This window comes from Cryphonectria parasitica, assembly GCF_011745365.1.
Source record: "Cryphonectria parasitica EP155 unplaced genomic scaffold M406scaffold_3, whole genome shotgun sequence".
Classification (NCBI taxonomy): domain Eukaryota; kingdom Fungi; phylum Ascomycota; class Sordariomycetes; order Diaporthales; family Cryphonectriaceae; genus Cryphonectria; species Cryphonectria parasitica.
Genome location: NW_024468911.1, coordinates 5,010,313 through 5,027,430, shown reverse-complemented (window position 1 = coordinate 5,027,430; position 17,118 = coordinate 5,010,313). Strand labels below are relative to the sequence as shown.

The 17,118-nt window shown below is 51.8% G+C and overlaps 5 protein-coding genes across 5 annotated transcripts; 3 read left to right on the top strand and 2 right to left on the bottom strand.

The window, feature by feature from the left end:
• Positions 1–509: 509 nt before the first annotated feature.
• M406DRAFT_338730 (uncharacterized protein) lies at positions 510–2,948 on the bottom strand (the record flags this gene model as incomplete). The annotated part of the gene is made up of 6 exons (XM_040921378.1): positions 510–542; positions 611–755; positions 870–1,876; positions 1,961–2,231; positions 2,335–2,535; positions 2,629–2,948. 6 exons carry the CDS (start codon positions 2,946–2,948, stop codon positions 510–512), a joined length of 1,977 nt encoding a protein of 658 aa, XP_040779059.1.
• Positions 2,949–3,673: 725 nt separating this feature from the next.
• On the top strand, positions 3,674–5,250 carry M406DRAFT_252657 (Nitrilotriacetate monooxygenase component A/pristinamycin IIA synthase subunit A; the record flags this gene model as incomplete). Its single annotated transcript, XM_040916857.1, has 3 exons — positions 3,674–3,892; positions 3,958–4,298; positions 4,374–5,250. 3 exons carry the CDS (start codon positions 3,674–3,676, stop codon positions 5,248–5,250), a joined length of 1,437 nt encoding a protein of 478 aa, XP_040779058.1.
• Positions 5,251–5,528: 278 nt separating this feature from the next.
• Positions 5,529–7,501, bottom strand: M406DRAFT_252315 (MFS general substrate transporter; the record flags this gene model as incomplete). The annotated part of the gene is made up of 4 exons (XM_040916833.1): positions 5,529–5,726; positions 5,794–6,728; positions 6,786–6,811; positions 6,882–7,501. 4 exons carry the CDS (start codon positions 7,499–7,501, stop codon positions 5,529–5,531), a joined length of 1,779 nt encoding a protein of 592 aa, XP_040779057.1.
• Positions 7,502–9,559: 2,058 nt separating this feature from the next.
• On the top strand, positions 9,560–11,113 carry M406DRAFT_329136 (putative monooxygenase; the record flags this gene model as incomplete). Its single annotated transcript, XM_040920400.1, has 3 exons — positions 9,560–9,602; positions 9,692–9,892; positions 10,023–11,113. The coding sequence occupies 3 exons, from the start codon at positions 9,560–9,562 to the stop codon at positions 11,111–11,113; spliced, it is 1,335 nt and encodes a 444-aa protein (XP_040779056.1).
• A 1,405-nt stretch (positions 11,114–12,518) lies between these two features.
• Positions 12,519–14,435, top strand: M406DRAFT_329135 (uncharacterized protein; the record flags this gene model as incomplete). The annotated part of the gene is made up of 10 exons (XM_040920399.1): positions 12,519–12,546; positions 12,612–12,649; positions 12,727–12,774; positions 12,923–13,002; positions 13,051–13,161; positions 13,330–13,465; positions 13,886–13,956; positions 14,006–14,029; positions 14,066–14,113; positions 14,372–14,435. 10 exons carry the CDS (start codon positions 12,519–12,521, stop codon positions 14,433–14,435), a joined length of 648 nt encoding a protein of 215 aa, XP_040779055.1.
• Between the last annotated feature and the right edge of the window lie 2,683 nt (positions 14,436–17,118).

Genomic DNA, 17,118 nt, shown 5'->3' with positions numbered 1-17,118 from the left:
GAAGATAGGACGTCCAAGGAGAGACCTTCCCCGGCATGATGATATGGATGCAAATATAGCCAACAGTCACAGTTTATGCTGGATGCTTCTTGTGAAGGAAGAGACCGGGACCCGTTCTTATAAACCATGGCCATCATTCGAGGCGGTGTCCTAGGGCTGACTGACTGTGAAACTTACGATCCAGGTTATAGCCCTAAATAATCAGCCGCATACTCAGACGAATCGCTCGGACGCCTATGAACCTGTGAAATGTCTTAGGGCTGATTATGCCAAGGCTCTCACTCATCTACTTGGGTAGTATCGAAGCGCCCACCCCACTTCAGCTCGCTGAAGCCGGAGTCGTACACAACAGGCAGCAGGCAGGTGGATAGGAAGATTAAAAGTGAAATGCAGTTTGTGTCGCCTCTTATAAGGGCTACTTCTAAGTACGTAAAATATCCCACTCCAGGGCGATCTGTGCGGGAGAAACTGTGGCAATATTCGCACAGATCAGTCTTCATTTCTCACTCTCAGAGCCCGTGGATTGAATGCCGCCCCCTTTGCTGTCCACGGTTTCAACGCGTTCCGGCCCTGGCTCGTTCTCCCTCTTCCGAGAGATGCCGCCGACTACCAATGCAATCTGCTTCCAGCCGTCTATAATCGGGAAAAACCCTGCAACGATCATTGTACCCCAGACCCAAATAATGGACACCACGACCCAAGCGACGAAGAACTTGGGGCTGAAAATATACTCTGCCGCATACATGGGAAGAGGCCTGAAGTCATTGGCGTTAGAAATTTGGAAGCTGAAGATGATGAATGTGATTTGCACGCGAGAACAAGACAAAGAAGAGGAAGTGAAGGGAATCATGATAAAAGGGACGACTCACCAGAGCACCCAGTGCCCAAAGAAGGTAGCCAGCGCCCAAGCACTTGCAATAAAGCCCCAATGTTTCAACTTCGCCTTATCACTCGCATACGTCGAGGAAGCTGTCTCCTCAGCATGAGAGATTTGCAGGCCACCAGCGCTATTATCATGTGTAGCCTTTTCGAACAAGAGTTTCTCCTTCCTGAAATCCGCCCAGTTGAAGTTGGCTGGTCGGACCAGGGAGATGATGATCGAGTACACTGCAGGACTCAGGGCCGACGCCACCGTTCCGTAGACACACGGCAAGGTCTGGCCTGTGGCGGTAATGGTGATCTCCCCGTACAGGGAGTGTGCCGAGCCCAACCAGACAGCAAGGCCGGTGAAAAGCCCCAGGATTGGCGAGACGATGGCCGCGATTCTGGACTGCTTCTTCCACAGAATTGTGAACGTGGTTGGGAAGATTCCAGGACAGGTCAGAACGCCGAGCATGTACAGCGTCCAGCCCAGATCCACACTTCCATAGTACAAGGCCGTCGAGAAGGCGGCACTGAATATGCCAAAGATGACAACGCCGATGTGGCTCCAGTGGATGACGTCCTTGTCCGTGGCGCTGCGGTTAAAGTATTGTCGGTAGATGTCAAAAGTGATGATGCTAGACACTGCGATCACCTGGGCTGAGATTGTCGAGGTCACTGCCATGAAGGTGATGAGGAGCACAGCGGCTGCGCCTCCTTTGCCAGCGATGGCGATGGCCGCGTATGGCAGCACAAGACCGTTGGATACCTCAGTGGCAGACATCCGGTCCGGGTACGTTGGGAATCGTGGCGAAGGGATGTTCTCTAGCCCGAGCGCTGTCAAGGACATGATGGTTCCCAGACACCATGGAATCGCAAAATAGGCAATACCTCCGATAATATAGCCTGGCACAACAGCTTGAGGGGCCGCGCTGAAGGCTTTGGTGAAGAAACCAGTGTCCATGATCACCAGCCCAAAGTTGGCCAGGATATGGATGATTCCAAACAAAATGGCCTGGAGGGGAGAAAGGGTGAAATTTGATGATTAGCCGGACTGCAAAGAGTGATCTTGCTCGAGGCATTGTATTATTGCACTTACATCTTTGCTTGCCATGGTCAAGTACGAGCCGTCATGGTTACCTGACACGGGATGGCTTTTCCCGGCTGCTACCACCAGCTCGAACAGCTCACCGATGGACGTCACTTCAGGTAACGTGAAGGTCTTGATTGTGAAGAAGCAGATAATGATGGTGATGGTGAAGGTGTGAACATAGTCCGTCAGGAAAGTGGCCTTGATACCGCCAACGAAAGTATACAACACCACACTCGCGGGCAGCAGGAAGATGGCTGCAATGACTGGCATTCCGGTCCTGATATTCACAGCCATGGTGTCAGCTTGAAGAGTCTTAAGTAGAACATCACCATGCGAGAGACAACCCCCCCCCCCGGGGGGGGGGGGGGTGGAGGACATACAATGCTGAGATCGCAGCGCTGGCCCCAAGAAGCATATTGGCAACCGCAATGATATTGTTGATTAAACACAAAGCAATCCACACACCATGGGCCACCAGCCCATAGCGAATGCGAACAATTTCGAGGAGTGTATGGGCTTCCGGGATGCGCATCTTACACGCGATACCCAGCACAGCGAAAAAGACAATCATAGGGGAGCATCTATCGTATTTGAGGAAGGTTTGTCAGAATGGTTTTTCTTTTTTTTAAGCCATAGTAAGGTTTTAAACTGGACGATTTTGTGGGCTTGCTTACCCAGCGGCGAACCAAAATGGTCCTGCAACACCATAATTGTAGCCAACAAGACTGCTTCCCAACATGGCCGTGCTCCAAAGCCAGCTTGATATGACAGCGGACGCCGTCAACCCCGTGCCCACTCGGCGGTTCGCTGTCATGAACATTTCGGTCGTTCTATTGTCTTCTCCTACTGTCCTTCTCAGCAGGTATGTTACCAGAATCATCACAAAAGCGATGAGGAATCCCACTGCTACGACGACCGCATAGCCAGCAGCTTGGGGCAAGGGTGGCTCTATGCCACCCTCGCTTGCTCGAGACGAGATCAATGAGGCTGTCATAACATCGAAGTCGTCCAGCTCCAACACGTGGTGATGGAGTGTGTTAGACGGAGTGGAAAGATGACCTTCTCTGAAGAGATAATAATCGATTCGGGCACGTCAGGAATTCTTGTATTCCACTTCGAGACCCACTTACGAGGGTTTGAATGGATCGGATCTTCATAAAGTTTTTCAAGACTTCTTGCCAGAGTGTACGGCGCTGTGGTTGAAGAACCACCCTTAACGCCTAGTGAAGATTGTGCAATTGTAGGGTATAATTATCACATCCATTGCTTGAAGGCTAGAGACTGACTCGGATCTCGCAGAACGGCATACCGATTATGGTATGCATACGATAACCGATTTACATTTCCGAACGTGTGTGCGTTGGGTGCCAAGGTTATGTTCTTGATCGAGGTACTAGTCTGTGTGGATTGCTACTTATTAGCTTCAATCACGCCAACCTCCACCTCGAACGTTCAATGCAACTGCCCCTCCCAAAGTTGCGAACCCATACCACGTGCAGATGATGCACAAGGATTAAGTATGCATACGCGAGGGCATGGATTTAGTTATACTTTATTTATGATGGCTTCCTCCTCACTTTAGTCGAAGTATGAAAAGGGCCTCCCTCCGCGATTGAGAAAAGATAAGTATCTGAACCCTTGCGCCCCCGGCTTCATCCAACCAGACAGACGCCCCCCATTCTCATTTTGCGCTTGTCCACCTCCGCAATTGCGCTGAAAATGGCATCATCATCCGATGACCTGAAGACTGGTGAGGCTGGAAAGAAGAAGCTTATCATCAACGCCTTTGTCGAAACCTGCAGCGGGCACCAGTCGCCAGGTCTATGGAGGCACCCACGAGACCGGTCCTGGGACTTCAACAACGTCAAACACTGGGTCGAACTAGCGAAGCTGCTGGAGAAAGGCCACTTTCATGGCATGTTCATAGCCGATGTCCTCGTGAGTACACAATGAGAATTGGGAAGGGATTTCCCACCGATTTCATGTTCTAACAGCAAACATAGGGGGCCTACGATGTCTACAAGGGCCCTCAGAATCCCGATCCTGCTGTGATCTCGGGTGCGCAATGGCCTGTCAACGAGCCTCTTGCTGCGGTCTCGGCGATGGCGGCTGCCACCACGAACCTGGGATTCGGCGTCACTGTTGCGACTACCTATGAGCAGCCTTATCATCTCGCTCGACGCCTCAGCACTCTCGACCACCTGACTGGAGGTCGACTTGGGTGGAATGTTGTCACAGGCTATCTGGACTCCGCAGCGAGGAACCTGGGTTGTACGGAACAATTAGCCCATGATGAGCGATATGCGATGGCAGAGGAGTACATGGAGGTGATGTACAAGCTCTGGTAAGTTTCCGGCCCTCATTCTATTGTGTGGCAACTCAGCATCGGGACGTAAGACTAACAATCTAAAACTTAAAGGCAATCCTCCTGGCGCCAGGATGCCGTCAAGCTGGACCGTGAGAAAGGAATATACACGGATCCCAAACTCGTTCGCAAGATTAACCATGTTGGCAAATACTACACTGTTCCAGGCCCACATATATGCCAGCCATCCCCCCAACGAACACCAGTCATCATGCAGGCCGGGACTTCAAAGGCAGGCAAAGCCTTCGCCGCCCGTCATGCAGAGGCTATCTTCGTCGCAGGCCATAGTCCAAGCGTCGTGGCTAAGAATGTTGCTGAGATCCGAAGCATGGCGCGGGATGAGTTCGGCCGGGACCCCACAACCATCAAGTTCTTGGCCCTGTTGTGTCCTATCATCGCAGACACCCATGAGAAAGCAGTAGCCAAGTATGAAGAGTTTGTGAGCTACGGATCCGAAGATGGCGCGTTGGCTCTTTTCGGTGGCTGGACAGGCATCGATCTCAACACTTACGGAGACGATGAGGAGCTGCGCCATGTCGAGTCAAATGCCATCCGGTCTGCAGTCGAGGCGTGGTCCAAGTCTGCACCTGGCATTCCAAAGTGGACAAAACACACCGTCGCGAATCACATCAAGGTTGGCGGTCTGGGAGCCACCGTGGCTGGCACGCCCGAGGAAGTTGCGGATGAGATGGAGAGGTGGGTTAAGGAGGCCGACGTGGACGGATTTAATCTGGCATACGCTCTCATGAATGAGTCGTTTGTGGACATCATCGAACATCTCTTGCCAGTCCTGAGAAGCCGCGGGCTGTTCTGGGATGGGTATGCCGTTGACGGTGGCTCATATCGCGAGAATCTCTACGGCAAGCAGGGCACTGCACTGCCTCCGAGCGATCATATTGCTGCTACCTACCACTGGAAGGCAGAGGATTGAGAAATATGGATTAGAGGTCGCGCATTTTTCACGACGATGGTATTACAGCTTACAATACCACTCCATCACTTTCATAAGACAGATCTTGGAGACAGGTACGATAGTTTTTGTTGTGAAATTCTATCAAACAAGGAGGATTAGGATAACAAATACTTATTTCCTCAAGACATAAATCTATCAAATTTGAAGCAGGCATTTATGTGTTCTTTACGTGCCGCTACAAGTTACCATGTAATTAATTAATCGTAGCAATCCCGTACTCTTCCACTCGGAGCTGTTCATGCGGTCAGAGGCCTATCACCGGCGAGTGTCATAGACATATTCTTCGATACTACCGCTCTTTGACCTGGCTCAATGGCTACGTCTGGGCTTTCATTGACCTTCAAACCCAGAACCACAGCTTTTCGCTCACTGCTCAGGGGGTGGACGGGCACAAAAGCCCCAGCAACAGCCCCAAGCCCAGCAAATGCAACATACTATTACGGCAAGTTTTGGTCAGCTCTCAGTTCTGATAGACAGGAATGTCATTGGAAAAGTACTGACCATGATCCAAGTGGCCCTCAAAGACTGCGCCATTGCTTTTCTCACCACCGTTCTTTGGTCAGGGGTTAGAGACTTGATGAGTTCGACATGAGCAGCGCCCTGGCCACCGAGCAGTTGCTCGGCAAGGTTAAGACCCAAGACAGCGACTAGTTGCTCAACGTGTCGGTTCATGATATTTGCGTAGACGACACCCCCCACGCTTATCGAGATGGCCGATGACATCGTTCTCATGAATCCGAAGGTTGTAGTCCCGATGGCGATGTCTTCGATGTTGATCGCTGCCTGGACAGCGAGCAGCGGGCCCTCGAGGTTGAGGCCGACTCCAATCCCAGCAACTAGCTGGTAGAGGATCAGTTTGACCCAATTCACCTCGTAGTCAAGGTCCACAAGGAGGCCAACACCAAGGATCATGATTGCCGAGCCAAGGTATACGGAGTATATGTACTTTCCCGTTCGTTGGATGGAGATGCCAGTAATGGCGGCCGTGAAGCTGATACTCAAGACGTATGGCAACAAGTATACCCCGGATAGTACAGGATCTGACCCAATGACAGCTTGAAAGTAAAGCGGTAGATAATAAGCGATACCAAGAAAGACAAAGCCGTGGCAGAAACAGACGACGAAACTTGCTGTGCTTGACCATGTCCGAAATAGCCTTGGAGGCATGATAGGTCTCGTGGCAATATACTTTTCGTTCAGCATAACCAAGCCCCAGGTGGTCGACCCAAAGCAAATGAGGCAGATGACAGTGGCGGACTTCCATTGGTAAGAGTTGCCTCCGAAAGTAAGGCCAAGTAAGAGCATCAAAGTGCCACCCAGAACTAATGATGCACCAGACCAGTCGATGGCCTTAAGGCCGCTCCAAATTGGCGTTCTTGGAGTTTGCAATTTGAGGTTGAAAACAAGCAGCAGGAATACCGATCCAGTTATTGGCACTTGAAAAATTGGTCAACTTTCATTGGCGTAAAATTTAGAAAGGACATTCAACATACGGTTCAGATAGAAACACCAGCGCCAGCTGAGGCACAAGTCAGTATGAATAATCAATGGAAGACATTATAAATAACAGAAGAACGGTGCCGACTTACGTCGTTTCTTGAGAGAAAACACCTCCTAGGACAGGTCCAATCCCAGCCGCAAATGCCCAAGTGACAGACGTCAGGCCAAAGTATAGACCACGGTCGCGTAATGAAAACAGGTCGCTAATGCAGATGTTTACCAGATTTTGAAGCCCCGCGGCACCGATACCCTGCACAGCGCGTCCAGCAAGGAATGGGGGTAGAGTCTCGACAAACGAACAGAGCGATGAGCCAGCAAAGAAAATCGCGAGGACAAGCAGCAAAATGGGCTTCCTGCCCCAGATGTCAGAGACCTTCCCCCACAGCGGCGTCGTGCTGGCGTGGGCAAGGACATATGAACTGCCAATCCAGGTGTATCCCGAAGCGGAGCCAAAATTATTGGTGATAGTGGGTAGGGCATTCGCAACTATGGTAATGTCGAGGGCAGCAACAAAGACGCAAGCACAGAGGCAGGTCATGATAATCGTAGTTTGAATGGAGCTCAGCCTTGCTGGTTCAGAGACTGGAATTTCGTCTTCATCTCTTTTCGTTCCGTTGCGTGTAAGGTTGCAAGTATCAAGTTCTTGATTTGGGATGGCAGCAATTGACTGGGCAAGATGCTGTGTCTCAAGGGTGATGGGTGCAACCATTTCGACGGACTCGATCGTCTGGCTTGCTGGTAAAGCCTCCATTGTATCGACTGATGCAGAAATAGCACGTTATAAGAAGTGTCTTGAAAATAATTATTTTGAAATATATCGAGGATTTTATAATTCAGAAGAAGGCGTGAAAGTGATGGCAAAGTATTGAGGTAGTGACACGAGACGTTCTGATTGGTCGAGCTAGTTTCCTAGAAGGATTGCTGTGTCGGCGATCCTTTGGGGATAAGATTTGACCTGGGTAACGGGTGGCCCCAGCACTTCGATTCCCTCGGTCCTCTGCTAACCTTGGAGACTGGCTGTGAGCCGCGGCGCTTGATTCTCAACAACACCAAAGTTTCAACGTCGGAACCTCCGTAATTGATATTTGCAGTGTGAACAAATGATGTGAAAGAAATGACACCATTATCCTATCTAAAAGTAGGTCCGTCTCATCCCAATGACATGCACAGTGCATCGGGGTTCACTGATATTCTCAATTGCGGCCCGCTGTCTCAACTATCTGAACGGATATGCGGTGCCCAGCACCGTCAGCGTAAAATGTATGAACAATTGTGTCCTTTTCAATGTGACTGAACGCCAGGGTCCATATAGGCGCTAAAGGAAGAATGTCAACCTGTAGCAGGGCTGTTCATCACTTCCCAGAAGCCACAAGAGCCTGACATTCTCAAAAATGCAACCAGGAACAGCATTGCCCAAGTGTTCAATTAGGCATCATCAAGTAATCAGTTAATATGCTGATAACTCCTAAAGACTCAACAGCTAATTCGCATCATCCATTGGCATTGTGCCGTGGAACTTGCCCAAATTCTCGTCGTTTGCGTTAACATCTTTGGGCGTCGGTGTAGTGAATACTATATGATTACATTGAAAGTGCACGCTGAAGCTCTAGAGAGAGCATTTCTACAGTCTGCAAGCTGCGACTTGGAATCGCGTAGTCGACACCTCTGCATAATTGATGTGTTATTCATGCAATCCCAAGGTTGATGCTACTTTACGTAACCAAAGACCCCCTCCCTTCTGTTTTTTTTATTTATTTTTGAAATCATAAAAAAGACGCCGATCGCTCTTTTCGTGTCGAGCAGACTCAATTTTCTTTTTTTTCAAAATGCCTGCTGCAGCAGAGGCTTGTCTGTCTTCCGACGACCTCAGGAGCGGACGAGGTGAGTTACGTGCTAATTACAATGTTCCATAAAAGGATGGATTGATGCCAGGTTTGATCACGGCCACACCTCTGGCGCCGTCAGCAAAGCTGAAGACTGAGAATAACAAAAAGCTAATATTTCTGACGCAGGACACACAAAGTTATCATATTGGGTGAGGATTCTGGGATATTAAAGCACGGCATATGAGTGAGGTAGTTGTCAATTGTCGCGAGTCTACCGAGGCATGACCGAGGACTCGTGGCCCCTCGGGCTGGCTGAGCCAAAAAAGAAGGCTCCGCAGTCGAACCGTTCTAAGCGTTCTGTGTAGCTCGCGGAATTTAGAAATACAACGTGGAAGCAAACCTGGTCCAGGGGGGGGGGGGGGGCAACATGCCGTTGTTCAGCGACCACAGCCATTCTGCCCCTGCAACCGCGACGGTCACCTGGTGCAAATATGATGTGAAAATCAGCACATGAAGGATTAAGGATGCAGAAGAGCTAAGCAACGAGACAACATAAGACATAGGGAATACTTTAATGAAGTTGTTCCTGCCCATCACGTGGAACCTGCCACGCTGCGTAACTCCGTCGGGCCGCCCAGTACGTCGGCAGAGCATTTTCCCGGGGAAGGCCGCATATGGGCCCATCTTTCTCATAGCGGTATTTGGACCCGCGGGGACTACGATTGTGATCGGGCCCAAGATTTGCAGGCCGGGGAAACCCCACAGATTCTGTTACTACTATGGGATGGTCGTCATCTGGGGTAAAGAGAGGCATAAATATTCACGCAACTGCTCAAAGGGATTGCCGCCCACGTCTCTTGTTCCTTGTTTGGCCCTACTTTGTGTCCCAGCTCATACCTGTACAGTCAAATCTGTAGCTCAAGGACGAAGCCTCTCAAAAAATGGGTATCAACAAGGACCTTCACATAGCCATCATCGGCGCAGGTAAGCTATCGTCCCCAAGGAGATCCCCCGTGCGCGTGCAGTAAATGGACATTCATGAAGGATCTAACATGTTCTGTTGTCTGTCGCAGGCATGGGTGGCCTCGCCACGGCCCTGGCGCTGGCGAAGGAAGGTTTCACGCATATCGATGTCTACGAGGCTGCTTCAGACCTCGGCTTTGTGGGTGCTGGTATCCAGCTGGCTCCCAACATGGCCCGCATCCTGGACAGGCTAGGCGTCTGGAAGCCAATCGCAGCTGATGCGACCAAGATGGAAGGGGCAAGCATCAGAAGTGAGTTTTCCTCATCTCATGTTATACGGGTCTACCTGTTACGTCTAGAACGAAACGGAACGAAACAGGGGCAGGACAGGACTGGCAGAGAGACTCATCATGGCTAACCACATCCTAAAACAACCAATAGAGGGTGCAACAAATGAGGAGCTGGCATATTCTAGCATGATGTGGATCCCCGAGGCGTATGGATATCAACACATGGTGGGCCACCGCGCGTCACTTGCCGGTGAGATCTACGAGGGAGCCAAGCGGGAGAAGGCCATCAACTTCAAGTTTGCGTCTCCCATCACAGAGGTCAAGACCTTCTCGTCGCGGCCAACCTTTGTTGTATCTCCGAGGAAAGGAGGAGGTGAGCCGTACACCGTGGAGTGCGACGTGCTGCTCGGCGCAGACGGCGTCAAGTCACAGGTGCGGGTGTCGATGCTCAAGGAGCTCAAGGTGGACGGCAAGGTGGTCGACTCAGGCCAGGCGGCGTACAGGATCATGCTCGATAGGGACCAGATGAAGGACGACCCTGAGCTGCTGGCGCTCATCGACGGGAACCAGAGCACGCGGTGGATCGGCGAGAAGAAGCACATCATCGCCTATCCGGTATCATCAAAGACCATCTACAACATCTCCACCGCACATCCAGACACCAACTTTGCCGCCGCCCCTGACGAGACGTACACGACGAGGGGCAGCAAGGAGTCCATGCTAGCCGTGTACGACGACTTTGCGCCCATCTGCAAGAAGATGCTCAACATGGTTCCCGAGGCCGAGGTCTGCGAGTGGAAGCTCCGCGTGCACCAGCCGCTGCCCACCTGGGTCCACGGCACCACGGCCCTCATCGGCGATGCGTGCCACCCTACACTGCCCCATCTCAACCAGGGTGCGGCCCAGGCCATCGAGGACGCAGCCGTCATCGCCATCGCCCTTGCAAGGACGCCAGACGCGAGCCCAGAGAGTATCAACAAGTCCCTGAAGGTGTACGAGAAGCTGAGGAAGGAGAGGGCTGAGGCGTGCGTGGCGATGGCTGCGGCCAACGGCAAGGAGATGCAGCTTGGAGATGGTGCTGCCGCCGCCGAAAGAGATGCCGCCTTCAAGGCCTTCAAGGAGAACGGCGAAGGCAAAGTCCCTGACAAGGCTGCAGACAAGGGCGTCCTCAGCTTCATTTATGAGTGGGATGCGTCCAAGGAGACGGAGAAGCAGTACGAGAGCATCTTCCAAAGCCTGTAACTAGTCAACAGTTATACCATGTCTTCAATAGAGGAATAAAAATCCGATGCAAACCAAAAGCGTGTAAAGACCCTCGGCATCGTATGTTCATAATCTAAAGAGGCATGTGAAAGACTGGGCCCCATTTCTGAGGAAAGATCTATAGCATATTCCAGTTTTGCGTTGCTTGTTGCAAAGACACAGGCTCTCAACTTGAGCTGTTATGTCAGTTTCTATTCTTCCTGCTTTTACTAGCATCTCTTGTTTTTATAATCAATAAATGTAGTCGTAATCCAATTTTTGTTTCATCCCTATCTCTTTTCCACCTTCCAATTTTGTTTCTGCCCTTCTTCTATTGTGTCTCGCTCAATTATGTTTATTATGTGTCATCTGCATTTATTTTGATTCTGCCTCTGCCTACACTTGCCCTTCCTCGATATCCTGCCACGGCAAACAGCCCTTTGGAGTACAAGGTAAGAATGATTGTCCTACATCTGCTAGCCGAACCTCAATTACGACCTCGGGAACGTTGGGCAGAATCGTAAGACGCTATCCTATGTAGGGGACCAATTGAACTCGCAAAGGACATTACATCAATGATCAGCTTCGTTAGCAAGACCGGGCACGGCTGCATCTTGGACCATATGCGAAGGCACGTGGCTGGTGGTACTGCCCATCCTGCTGACAGTCATCCTGAAGGAACCGGCGACAGGCTGCTAATGCGCCAGCGAGGCAATGTGGCAAGAATTATACCTGAGATCGGCACCCAAAGCTGGGCTGGGCCATCAAGCTGTCTAACACGGGCGCATCAACAGGATGCAAGTCCCCCCTCTCCGTTTTCCGGAAAACAGCAATAATAATTATTAGATACATACAGCAGAGGTGAGTATAACACTCGCCCAAGTAGCCTCCTACTGGAATACAGAGTGACACACAATATTCGGATAAAGAAAAGGCAGAACAGTGACCGAAATATACTGCTGTACGGGCGCATACACACACACACACACACACACACACACACACACACACACACACACACACACACACACACACACACACACATCTTGAGGCGGAAAAAACCGACTGGCTGGCTAGTTGGCTGCGAAGGCCTATTGGCCACTGCAGCCCTACCCGGATGTAGCGATGCCATCCATCAATGCACCCCGCGTAGAAGAGTGTGGTGGGTAGAAATCAACATGCATCGTCTGACATCTGGACCGAAGGGACACGAAGAGTAGCGAATCAGTAGGTGGCCGAGGGCAACCGGACGGACAAGATGTAACCCAAGGCCAGAGCCAGGCCAAGCCAGACAGGCCAGATGCAGTCCAAGCCGCCTTGTTTCCGCACCTCCTCTACACAGTACATTCACATAACCGCCCCATAGAACACGCAGAAGGCGCACTAAGTCCAATGGGCAAATGCAATGCAGGTCGAAACGAATTCGGGAAAGTGTGCGTTTATCCGTAACGCAAGGGCTGCAAGAAGCCCTGAGATGGCGAAAAACAAAAAGTGACAGGTAAGCAGAACATCTTGTCGGGCTTCCACCTTGGGCATGTGAGGAGGGCCTGGTCGGGCGATCATCCTAATTGCCCCAGTGTTCCCGTACAGAGTACTACGCTGCGCTACGTTAGGATTCAAGTTTGCTCGAGAGCTCGGGCACCAACGGGCCTGGCCTGACTGTACCGTAGTGCCCATAGTAATGTCTTGGGCAACCACTGCAAAGTGACTCAGCTCGTGGCCCCACTGCTGTTGCCAGTCGCACACATACTATAGGTCGTTGTGTCCTTTATGAGCCGATTGACTCGGATTGAGGTACCATCGTACAAGATAAAATGTGTGGCTGGTTGGGACCGGCCTTCAGGCCAACCAGGCACAACCCAGAAGGACGCCAAGAAGGAGTACGAATGGTAGGACTTATACGATGATCATCATGATGATACTTCTGCAGGAAGAAGGGAGGCGTCCAGCCCTTGCCATTTCGTTTTCCGGTTTTCCAATGAACTGGGCGACAAGAAGCCCGTGACAATAACACTGATCACGCCTGTCAGGGCCCAGACCCTGTCTGTGTAAGCCATGTTGGGGCGTTGGGACGGGAGAGCACAGGTTCGGGAACGAGAGGAGAAGAATGAAGGGCGAGAACTGTGATCTCTTCTCTTTTCGCCACTCCACACACAAAGATCTTCCCCTTCGTCTGCCACCAATAAAGTTGCTTGGATGCAGAAGATCTGCGGTAGGAAAAGGAAGTCGCCCTTCGAAACTCTGACCGTCCACGTTGAGCCAATGCCCTTGCAAGTGGGGCTGGGTTTTCCGCTCAAGCGACTGCAAGAGAGTGGATTTTTCCAAGGGACGAGAAAATCGGGTCACTTGATAGTGAGTGAGGAGCCAGCCTCCCGAGTCATAACAAAAAGGAAGAAAAAAACTCCACTACAAATCTACGATACACAATTTTGCCCCGTGCTTTCGTCTGATTATATGATATGGGGGTTTTCTACGTTTTCAAGATCTGACTGCTCCTGGCAGATACGGGTCAAGACTCTTTTCTTGACACTCTGCATTTCGCATGTGGAGTGATTTCTGGCGTGGTGATCTCTTCTCGGCCCCAGACCAAGATCTTGGGCGGCAGGGCGGCCACCATATTTCCACTGCTATGTACTAAGTAGTGTACCGTATACCCATATTACCGCAATTATGGAGCACATGCCGCAGTAGTAGTACCACACTACGTACAAGGCAGTACGACTGCAGCCAACCCGTGAACAGCGTTCCCCTGCTGGTTTGACACCGCTGTAGCACGGCACAACCCTTGTTCATTGGTGCCCAACGGGCTTCAACTCCCTCCCTCGGGAGTCACTGGCGAGAATGTGTGTGTGTGTGTGTGTGTGTGTGTGTGTGTTGCTATTGCTACCATAGTACTCTGTCACCCAATGTACTGCTGTACGTACCATGCAATATGTATGCATGCAAATGCAGGATACTCGCCCCCTTCCGGAACCACACAAACGAGCGAGCGTGTACAGAGTACGTGCTACCGTAATACTCTGACCACCAGAAATTCATGTTACTTGCTCAAGGTCAAATTCTGGGTTGCGCCTAAAAGCTTGTCTGGTCGTCTGGTCTTGCCCTGCATTTCCGCCCCTCTTAATGCTGCAGCTCGCCTCACTCTCTTTCAGGAATCTTTTCGCTGCTCATCACCTTCTCGACAAAACTGCTTGCTTGCCCACCAGCAACTAAAAAGGAAAAGAAGAAAAATAACACACCCTGGACTTATTTCCCCAGAAACATGAGCATCAGGTCCTACCGATTTCACTATCCTCACCCCAAGCGATACAGAGACCGCTGAGTGCGGCAACAATACAGTACGACGATTGGGATCAACGTAATCTACAAACGATCACACCACACCACCACCACCATAAACGCAGGCCTTCTATCCCGTGCTTTTTCGGAGGCAGGCCTTCTTATCCCACTTCCTTCCCTCACTCACCATCATGACATCTCGACAGCCACAACCCTGGGAATACCCAACAACCATGGACCCCTACAGACAACAACAGCAGCAGCAGCAACAACAGGGAGGTGGAGGAGGAGACAGAGAGAGGACACGCCATCAGAAGAACGATGGAGGAGCAGCCCACCACAGTTCTGCTGAGCAGATCTCAAGACCTCGCCAGAACAATGTGTCGCCCCCAGCCTATCCTTCAACATCGAGGACCGTACAGCCTGCGGTGCGACCATCTGTCGAACTACCACCACCAGTTGCTTCTGCTGCTGCTCTCCCTCCAGTTCGTCCATCATACGGGCTCGAGCAGTACGGTTCGCAGTCGTCACACAACAACCTTCCCCAGGTTCCCTCGCGTCATGCTTCTACAGCTGCTGCCACACCATCGAACAGCAGCAGCAACAACAACTCACAACAGCAAGGCCTGTTCCGAAACCCGCACGGCATTCGAGAGGCACCCACCCCATACTCCGTGTCTTCAAACAGGACACGCCCTACTTCGATGGTCTTGCCGTCCACCTCGAACCTGACCCAGTTCGGTCTCTCAGGATATCACCACGGCACCACGACTAGCAGCAGCAACCACTCACAGCCACCTCCACAGCAGATGCCAGGTGCCTTTCCGGGTGACATTGCTGCCCCCTACCGGCGGCCAACCGACCTGAGCACGCAGCTGTACATGTCCAACGAGTCGACGGACCACGTCTCATCCAACTCGGACAGTTGGGACTCGGAAGGAGACAGTGTGTCCAACCTGTCGACCAGCACGGCTGCCACGACCATCGCATCAGATATCGGTGGTAAGGATGAGATGTACGCGCACTCTACGACACCGACGCAGGCGGCACTGGTCTCTTCTGGATCCTCCACCCCAAGACAGGAGCGCTACTACGAGGAGCCTGAAACATCTCATCAACGACAAGCCCCGCGGGTGGCTCCTACTTCTATCCTGCGCCATGCCAGTCAGAAATCGGTCGTGACTACAAGCAACAAGAATGTGTCCACTTCCTCTTCCTCCAACCGAGACTTGTCGTCGTCGTCATCGTCATCGACCACCAAGCGAAATGGCGCCTACAGCAGTGGACCAAGCATTCATATTGAAGTTCACAAGCCCACAACTTCGTCGTCAGCGTCGTCATCATCACGGGGAGAGAGCTCCAACGATGCTCGCATGAGACAGAAGATCGAGGAGGTCCTACTCGACAAGATCGAGCAGCTGAGAACGGAGGCTGTCAAGCCTACCACTAAGGATGTTCTCCAGGCAGCAGCATCTTCTTCTGTTGGCCCCAAGCAAAATCTCACCGTACGATTTGCCGAGCCTGAACAGGCACATCAGCAGAACCAGCAGCCTTCCAAGCTGGACCAGCTACTATCCACCATGACGTCCGAGAAGGAGAATTCCCTCGGCAGGGAGCTTGTGCTGCAGGGCAAGGAGATCAACAAGCTGGAGAATGAGCTGGAGAAGCGCGACCAGCTAATCAAAGAGAAGCAAAAGGCCGACGAGGAGAAGCGGCTGCGGGAGGAGCGTGTGCGGGCCGACCGCGAAAAGGAGCGCGAACGAGATCGTCAGAACCTCGAGATTGAGAGGCGGGAGGCCCAGAAGAGCCAACAGCTCGAACAGGAGAAGCGCGAGAAGGAGCGACAGCGGCTCGAGCGCGAGAAGAAAGAGGCCGAGAAGGCGCAGAAAGCCCTAGAAAAGGAACGCGCAAAGGAGCGTCAGCAGGTGGAAAAGGAGCGCAAGGAAATGGAGGACCAAAAAGCGAAAATCGATAAGGCGCAGCGAGAGCACGAAAAACTGCAAGCCTCCTTTGTCGACCAGGGCAAGATACTGGCAGACCTGAAGGGCCGGTTCGACGAGCAGACGAAGACACTCAAGGCTAGCGAGACGGAGCGCAACGAGCTTCGCAAGGTCAAGAGCGAGTTCGAGCACAAGTGCTCCGACCTTCTCAAGAGCCTCAGTCACGTCTCGGATAAAGAGAGATACGTCGTTGAGCAGGTGGCCTCCCTGCAGATCATCAAGGATTCGTTGCAGAAGCGCGTTGGACCGCTGGAGGAGCGCGTTTCCAAGTTGACGGCCGAGAATAGTGAACTTCACACGGGGCACGACAGCCTCATGAGAGACACAAAGACTTACTTGCTGCGCATCACCGAGCTCGAAAAGGAGATGAAGGGCTCCATCGAGGAGCAACGCGGTCTTCACACCAGAATTGGTGACCTCGAGAAGAGAAAGTCTCAGCTCAAGGCCGAAGTCAAAGGTCTTCAGGAAAAGGCTGCAGGCCTCGAGGCCAATCTTGACTCGCGCGCAAAGGACTATGCGAGCCACATCGCCACTCTCAAGGACGAACACAAGACACAGATGGACATCAAAATAGCCACTCTGCAAGCTGAGCATAAAGCCCAAGTCGATGACTTCCAAGAACAGATCGCCGGCCTGAACGAACACATCGATGGTGCCCACGCCGACATTGACAGTCTGAAGAAGGAAATCAAATCCCTCGGATCAAACCTCACCGGAGAAAAGTCT